The 7609-nt window shown below is 47.8% G+C and overlaps 2 protein-coding genes across 4 annotated transcripts; one reads left to right on the plus strand and one right to left on the minus strand.

Moving 5' to 3' along the window:
• Positions 1–159: 159 nt before the first annotated feature.
• LOC132788365 (splicing factor 3A subunit 2) lies at positions 160–1146 on the plus strand. The gene has a single exon (XM_060795736.1). The coding sequence runs from the start codon at positions 245–247 to the stop codon at positions 1025–1027; it is 783 nt and encodes a 260-aa protein (XP_060651719.1). The 5' UTR covers positions 160–244; the 3' UTR covers positions 1028–1146.
• Positions 1147–1321: 175 nt separating this feature from the next.
• LOC132788358 (pneumococcal serine-rich repeat protein) lies at positions 1322–7348 on the minus strand. Of its 3 annotated transcripts, none has more exons than XM_060795723.1 (10): positions 7229–7348; positions 6927–7050; positions 5600–6304; positions 4918–5538; positions 2773–4274; positions 2508–2704; positions 2077–2446; positions 1839–2009; positions 1671–1778; positions 1322–1610 (listed from the first exon to the last, which is right to left on the minus strand). In XM_060795723.1, exons 2-10 carry the CDS (start codon positions 7009–7011, stop codon positions 1461–1463), a joined length of 3909 nt encoding a protein of 1302 aa, XP_060651706.1. In that variant the 5' UTR covers positions 7012–7050; positions 7229–7348; the 3' UTR covers positions 1322–1460. The 3 variants fall into 3 exon arrangements, with proteins under 3 accessions (XP_060651706.1, XP_060651703.1, XP_060651705.1); XM_060795720.1 differs by having other exon boundaries at positions 5600–6478; XM_060795722.1 differs by having other exon boundaries at positions 5600–6478; positions 7225–7342.
• Between the last annotated feature and the right edge of the window lie 261 nt (positions 7349–7609).

The raw sequence follows: 7609 nt of genomic DNA on the forward strand, positions 1-7609 counted from the left end.
GTTTTCATGGGAGAATCGCATTTTTAAATACATTAATATAACTTTATTTATTTTTCTTTAAATACCGGAAATAGTAAACATTTAACTTAATAAATAATGGTTATCGGAGAAAAAAAGTATCGGGGCTCATTGTAGATGAATGTTTATCGGTTTTTTGCAACATTTGGACAACACTGTTTTCTTTTCTTAAAACAACGTTTACGTTTTGCTCGGTGTGTATTTTATAAAAAAATTAACTAAAAATATGGATTTCCAAAATCGCGCCGGTGGCAAAACCGGTAGCGGTGGCGTCGCCTCATGGTCGGAGTCAAATCGCGAGCGCAAGGAGCGACTGCGACAGCTGGCGCTTGAAACCATCGATCTGAACAAGGATCCTTATTTTATGAAAAACCATCTCGGTTCCTATGAATGCAAACTCTGTTTGACGCTGCACAACAACGAGGGCAGCTACTTGGCCCACACCCAAGGCAAAAAGCATCAAGAGAACTTGGCCCGCCGTGCCGCCAAAGAAGCCAAGGAGGCACCCTCATCACTGCTAGCGCCGGAGAAACCGCGTGTGGAGCCGAAGAAGTTTGTGAAAATCGGACGTCCCGGCTATCGGGTAACCAAACAGCGTGAACTCTCCAATGGCCAGCAGTCGTTGCTTTTCCAAATCGATTATCCCGAGATCAGCGAAGGTGTTGTGCCGCGCCATCGTTTTATGTCCGCCTACGAGCAAAAGATTGAGCCCCCAGATCGTAAATGGCAGTACTTACTCTTTGCGGCTGAACCATACGAGACAATTGGCTTTAAAGTGCCCTCGCGCGAGGTCGACAAGACAGAGGGCAAGTTCTGGACACATTTGAATCGAGATACCAAACAATTCTTTTTGCAATTTGCATTTAAATTCGAACCCAAGATCTTGCCGCCGCCACCACCGAATCTACATCGTGCCTTGGGACCACCAGCCGGTTTTCCAATGCCTGGGCCACCTCGTCCAGCCATGCATCCTATGTTCAACGGTGTGCCGCCGCCTCCACCCATGTAGAAGATCAGCTGTAAACCTCTCTTTCAGTAGCAATAAATTTTTAATCTATAACAAAACCTTCGTTGTATTCTTTTTTACAATTAAGGAAAGTCAATAAATCGTATTCACAAATTTGTATATCTTAAAATCTTGTATTTTATTTTACTTTCTCTTAAGAACATGAAAAAATATTGCATATTGTTGTGTTGTAGTTTTTTCATTTTTGTTGTTGTTTATGGTTTAGGGTCTGTTGTTTTTGTAAATTGGTATCTTACAAATGTTAAAAGTGATTATGCTAACTTTAAGCTAATGACATACATAGTTAAATATATATTAGGCAAATATACACATTCCCTATAAAATACATGAAGTCCATATAGCTAAAGGCTCAACGTGTCGTTGTCTGCTTCCATTTGCTTTACATTTTCACATTGTCTTGGCGTTTTGCTTTTTCTTATAGCTTTTCACGTTTCTTAAAGTTGCGTTTCGATTGCAAACGATTGATAATGTCAGTCACATGAGGTTTGTGGTCAAAGATCTTCATCAATTGATTTTGCGCCTCGTTGATGCCATCGGTTATGATCTTGCTGCGTTGTATATTACCCTGCAACATTTAAATTAAATTAGTATTTATAGTAAATCTACAACTGGAGCAAAGACTAACCTTTAATAGCTCGCTGACGCGCTCAATGTCGCCATGCTTGTCCTTGTCCTTCTCGAGCTCCTTCAACATGGTCTCCAGTTGACCGAGACTAACCATTTCCGAATCATTCTACAATGCAAAATAATTATTACTTATACTCAATCGAAATATAATTTTGTTGAAACCTACCAAATCCTCCATTTGTGAACGCAGATGGTAAAGCTTCCAGCCGCTAATTTTGCCTTGGACATTGGGTTGATTGGCCAGATCAATGACTGTGGCGCGTCGCTCCTCGCGAGGCTTCACATCCGTATAGCGATGGAAATGATTGTTAGCCAACTTGTGCGTTGGCTTGTAAGTCTGTCGTAGAAAAAGGAAAACTCTTAATAAATTGAACTTCACTTTGTTGAGCTGCTTAAAAGCTTACATTGAGCAGCGCACAATTGCGCGGGCGTCGCAGCACAAAGTCAACTGGATTGGCGTTCTCCTTGTTGCCAGCAACGGCTGGTGTTGCGCTGCCCGCCAGACGATGATTGTTCACATCTGCGGCATTCGAGCTGGCATTAGTTGTGACTGCTACGCTGCCTCCAGCTGCAGCTGCTGTTACCAGCAGTCCACCATTGTTGTGCGGCTGATGTTGCAACTGTTGCTGCTGCTGTTGTTGCTGCTGCTGTTGAATGAATAGCGATGTGGCTTCCTGTGTGGTGCTGCTGCTGTGACTGCTCACGCTCCCAGTTGGCGGCGGCAGCGACAACGACAACGAAGCCTGGCTCTGATTCGAGTGCTGACTGTCGTTGCTGTGAAGCAAATACAAATATTCAATTACGCATACCAATACATGAATACTAAATAGCTTACGTCGATCGGCGTGGTTTCTTGCGCGCCAGGCCATCGTAGCTGTTACCATTCATGCGCGTTTGGGGCAACTGTCCAGAGCTGGCCACATGATGTGCACCTTGCAGCTGCGACACATCCACAAAGGCGCTGCCCACACGTGCGACCAGTGTTGAGTGCGACATGTTTGGCGGCAGCGTTGACTGATGAGTTGCATACATCTGAAGAGGCAGAGATTATCAATTAGCGATTTATTATTTAGTTTAATCAACACGATTTCGCAACTCACCTCATTGATGGGATTGAAGTGCGTTGCAGTGGAGCTGCTTGCTTCATCCCCAATGCGATTAATGCTCAAATTGCTGTCCTGTATCTGCTGATCCACGCCGGGTGACGAATTGGCCGATACTGTCGTGGAACCATCCGAGGATGCCGGCGATTCAGCGCGCATATTGCGTGTGCTCACAATGCTACCCGCTGTAGTCGAAGCAGATGCTGTCGATGCCGACGAAGCGACCGCTGCAGCAGCGCTTACAATCGCAGAGTTAACTCGCTCGCGCTCCTTCTTCGCCAACGCCTCCACGGTGAGTGCCGAGCTGGTGACAGTTGCTCCCGCCGACGCCGCAGCCGCAGCAATTTGTGGTGCTGGCGCCACAGAAACGGGCTGCAGATTGAAGGCAGAGCCGCCAGCCAAATTCACAGCTGTCACGCTAGCTGTGGATGCGTTTGTTGCATTGGTATTGCTGCTCATCGAGAGCAGCGTGGGAGCCAGATTCTTAACGCCTCGAATGGGCGATCCTTCAGCATCACGTTTGCGCATGAAATTGGAGACCAGCGCATTGGCTGCCACTGGCACAGGGATGGGCATGGGTAGCGCACTTACGGTGGCGCCACCGCCCGTTGTTGTAGGCGCCGCGCCCGTTGTCACCTTGACCGACGTGTGCAGCGGTATAACCATGTGCTGGGGCGGAGCACCTCCCGCATGCGCTGCGCCCGCCGGTATGATGAGCTGCTGATGTCCAATGGTGCGACTGCCGCCGGCTGCCGACGATGGCAGCACGGTGAAAGTGGCAGTTGAGCCGCCAGCTGCGGAGCCAATGGCTTGTGCGTGACTGGCAAATGGCAGCGAGGAGACGGACAAACTGCTGCTGGCGCCGCTGCTCACCAGCTGAGCCTGCGCCTGTTGTCCGTGAGTGTGTGTGCTCTGCGTCACCGTCGTCGTCGTCAGCGAAAGAACGCCCGTCGATGCGGGCATCGATTCGTAGTAGATAGCAGAACTGCCTTGCGGCAGGAACGATGTGCCCGCCACAGATGTGGCCACCGAGGTGGCTGTGGCCGCCGAGACACTCACGGCTCCCGCGTTGCCGCCACGCTGCTGTATAAAGACGTTGGTGGGCGTGGTGCCGGGTGGCAAGCCACCGCTGCCTGCCACATCCACGCCTGCGGCTTGTGGTATCATCATTTTGCCCACGGTGATGCCGCTGGCATTCTTGATGGGTGTCAGTGTGCCCGTCAAGATGTTGCTAGCCGGTCCGCCACGTGCGCCCAGCGTCAGTGGCAACACGGTGGCTCCACCCGCTGCTGCCGTTGCACCCGTTGTTGCCGGCACCGAACTTGTTGTTACGCTGGTGGCCGAAACACTAGGCACCGCTTGAATGCTGGCCACGCCCTGTGGCTGCATTGTGGCGCCAGCTGCGCCGCCTGCTGTGGAGAGTTTGCCAATGGGATTCAGTTGTGTGATGGTCAGCGAGGGTTGCACTTTGGCTGTCATTGTTACCGGCGGTCGAATACCTAGGGAAATCAATGGAAAATGTCAATTTAGAAAATGTTTTACAAGCAAATTTTCTGCACGTCAGTCAATGAAAATAGAAATACTCATTACTAGCTGACGTTTCTATGCAAACGCACAAACACACATATGTTTGGCATGAGCTGTCAACAGAAACCTCAAATATCAAGCATACGCAGAGTTTACATATTGAAAATTTACTGGAAAGAAGTGCAAGGCAAACGTTGTGTGAGACAAACAAAACTGTTTGTTCATTGCATTATTGTATTTCAAACTAATTAAAACTAATTGTAAAAGACGTTTTTTTCGGACTAGTTTCGAATCGTTTTAACCGGTTACATTTTAATATTTGAATATAAATTATTCAATGATTAATGAACCTTTTTTTTTAAGATACTTCCTTGGCCTAATTTTCGGACTTTTGTATAGTCAAAATATATTTCAGATAGAATTACTTCAGAGTGCAAGTCTGAGCACACAAATATTGAACTTTTTTAAATGAATTAAACAAGTTGCTTTGAATGACTTGATGATATAAGCTCTTGACTAATTTAAACAAGAAAGCTACAGTCGAGTATGCTCGATAAAAAACATTTACAATTTAACAAACTAAAGTCAAGTTTCTCAATTGAATGACAAGCTTACCCATCTTAGCCGCTTGGGTGGTGCTCATGAGGAAGGGCTGCAGCATAACATTGCCCGCCAAGCGTGCCGTCGAGCCAATTATTTGCTGGGCGCCGCCCGTTGCCGGCTGCTGCAGCTGAATGATGCGTGTGGTGGGCAGATTAGCAGTCAAAGCCACTGGTGCCACGCTGGCAGCAGTGCCAGCTCCTCCTGGTCCGCGTCCTGCAACAGTGACGCCACCAGAGACGCTCACAGGCGTCGGTGGAGCAACGCTCGAACTGAGCTGCGGTATGCTGGGAGCGCGAATGCTAATGCTGGTCGTATTGAGCTTGGCTGTCGGAAAACTCTTGCCCAGTATGGGGCGTACTTGGCGTGGCGTCACTGTGGTGCCACCGGGCGTGGTGGCGGTGCCACCAGCGGCATTTGTAGCGCCCAGCGGGGTAGCGACGGCAAAACGCGGATTGAATTGCTGCCCAGTATTTGGGTTTGTGGTGGGCGAGCCGGCGGCTGAGACATTTGAGGAATAAACTAGCGTCGCCTGATGCGGACGCGGCGGCAACACAGTGGCCACATAAGCCTGTGGCACACCAGAAGGACCCGCTTGCTGCGGTGGCAGCGACTGAGCCGCCGAAACGGAGAGAGCTAGAAGGAAAGGAGTGATGCATTAGATTGGGTATGAAATGTGGCTACTTGAGTGACTCACCTGTGTTTGCCTGGACTGGTGTAGCTGTAGTGGAAACGCTGGCGCCCGTTGAGGTGGTGATGATGCGTTGCCTGGGCTGATGAATGGCACGAATCAACTGCACTGCGGTGGGACTCTGCATCCAGGCAGCAGCAGCAGCGCTGCTTGCCGACGAGATGACCGTCGATGGTTGCGAGGTGCGCACAAAGCTGCCGCTGCTACCGAGTCCCGTTGGCCCAGATGCCGGATTAACGCTGGCTGTAGATGTCGCACGCAATGGTGTCACAAGTCGCTGAGCACCCGTCACACCCACGCCGCTCATCTGGGTGGCGGTGACGCTGGCGCGTGGCAAGTAGGTGGCTTGGGTGACGGGCCGTGTGACTGTAATCGAGGCATTGGATACGCTGCGTGCTGCTGGCGTCGCTGGTATGGCTGTGATTTGGGTGCGACCAGTTGCCGTGACGTTCTCCAGCTGCTTAATCATGGGCATGACGACACGTACTTGGGTCGATTGGCCGCCAGCGCCAATTGCGCGAATCGAGGCAGCCGTGGTTGCTTGCCCCGTGTTCAGAGAGATGGGTGTGCCGCTGAGGGATGTCTGCACCGTGTTGCCAGCGGCGGCCACTTTAATTGTTCCTCCGCTAAGGATGGGCGTGCCCGTTATGGAAATGCCACCACCGCCATCCGGTTTAACGTGCGTTATTTTAGCTGCCACTGTGGAATGCCCTGAGGAGGATGTTGGCAATTGATGTAATGAGTATCTGTTTAAGGCGCCACGAAATTGTGAATATGTGGGTATTGCCATAGCATTGATATTGGCTGTTGTTGTTGCTGTGTTGTGGGCTATCAAGTGCTTTGTGTTTGTTGGATGAGTGCGAATCTTAACGGCTTTTAGTGTTGCTGTATGTGCAAAAATAAATATATAAAAAAACAAGCAATGGAGCAACACTTTTTCAATTGAGTTTAGTGGCAACGCCGAAAAGTACTACTAATGATTGGTGGTGGCAACACTATAACGAATCGACAGTAACAACAAAACAGACATATACAGACATGTACGCACACACATACTAACGCACTTGCACATATATGGCGCAGCCATATGCTACGAATGTGGGACGCAAAAGAAAAGTGTAACAAACACTGCGCGCGTATGCGAGCACAAAAGAGAACTAACAAGAAAGCGCACACACTAACACAAAACACGTACACAAACACACACCTACACACGTGCAATTGCAAAGCACCAAAAATGTTATGTATACATACTAATGCCAACACATGTATGTACAAATATGTACAATTGTGAACATATATACTAAGTAGATATCGCTAGAAATACACTTACCAGGCGCCGTTGTCGTAGCTGTACCACTAGCGCCTCCTCCTCCACCCACCGGACCACCAGAGCCGCCTTCACTCGATGCGCTCATGCTGTCCAAGAACGCAGTATATAATTATTTGAGCAAATACTGTGAACACAGGAAATAACAAAATTAGTTTACTTCGATTTCATGCTGTTGCGTTTTTCGTCTTATCAATGCGATGTGTACACATGCATACGTATGAATTGAATGTCTTATTGCAATAAGCAATCAAAACAAACACAAACCGATGATAAACGAGGCGGTTTTAAACCCACTTACCTACCTTGCTATTTGTTTTTGTACTTTGAAGTACAATTTCAGAATTTTCACTATTTTTTGTGTACACTTCTGTTTATCTTAATAATTTTTCTAGGGACAACTTCAGCCGTAAGTTGACTACCCAAAAATACCAATGGAAATATAAGTGTAAAATATACCACTTCCGTAATGAGTATATCTGGTCACATTATTGCTAGCGATGGTGTAATTTTCGAACAAAAAACATTTCTTGTCGTCTATTCTATTTGCGCAAAAGAATTAGTATATCGTCTCAAGTTATCGTTAAATTAAATATGGGTACCATAATAATGAATTGCATTATGAGAAAATGTCGAAATTTTTGATTTTGACGACAACGCATTTTTTTAATCGATGATATCGAAAG

This window comes from Drosophila nasuta, chromosome 3 (genome assembly GCF_023558535.2).
Source record: "Drosophila nasuta strain 15112-1781.00 chromosome 3, ASM2355853v1, whole genome shotgun sequence".
In the NCBI taxonomy this organism is placed as follows: Eukaryota; Metazoa; Arthropoda; class Insecta; order Diptera; family Drosophilidae; genus Drosophila; species Drosophila nasuta.

What these genes read in the sequence shown, in the direction of transcription:
- LOC132788365 (XM_060795736.1), top strand. Translation starts at nt 245, where the DNA reads ATGGATTTCCAAAATCGCGCCGGTGGCAAAACCGGTAGCGGTGGCGTC.
- LOC132788358 (XM_060795720.1), bottom strand. Translation starts at nt 7,011, where the DNA reads ATGAGCGCATCGAGTGAAGGCGGCTCTGGTGGTCCGGTGGGTGGAGGA. An exon ending in ACCAGTCCAGGCAAACACAG is followed by an intron (nt 5,539 to 5,599) that starts GTGAGTCACTCA and finishes CTTTCCTTCTAG; the next exon opens with CTCTCTCCGTTTCGGCGGCT. An exon ending in GCGTCAGCGAGCTATTAAAG is followed by an intron (nt 1,611 to 1,670) that starts GTTAGTCTTTGC and finishes TAAATGTTGCAG; the next exon opens with GGTAATATACAACGCAGCAA.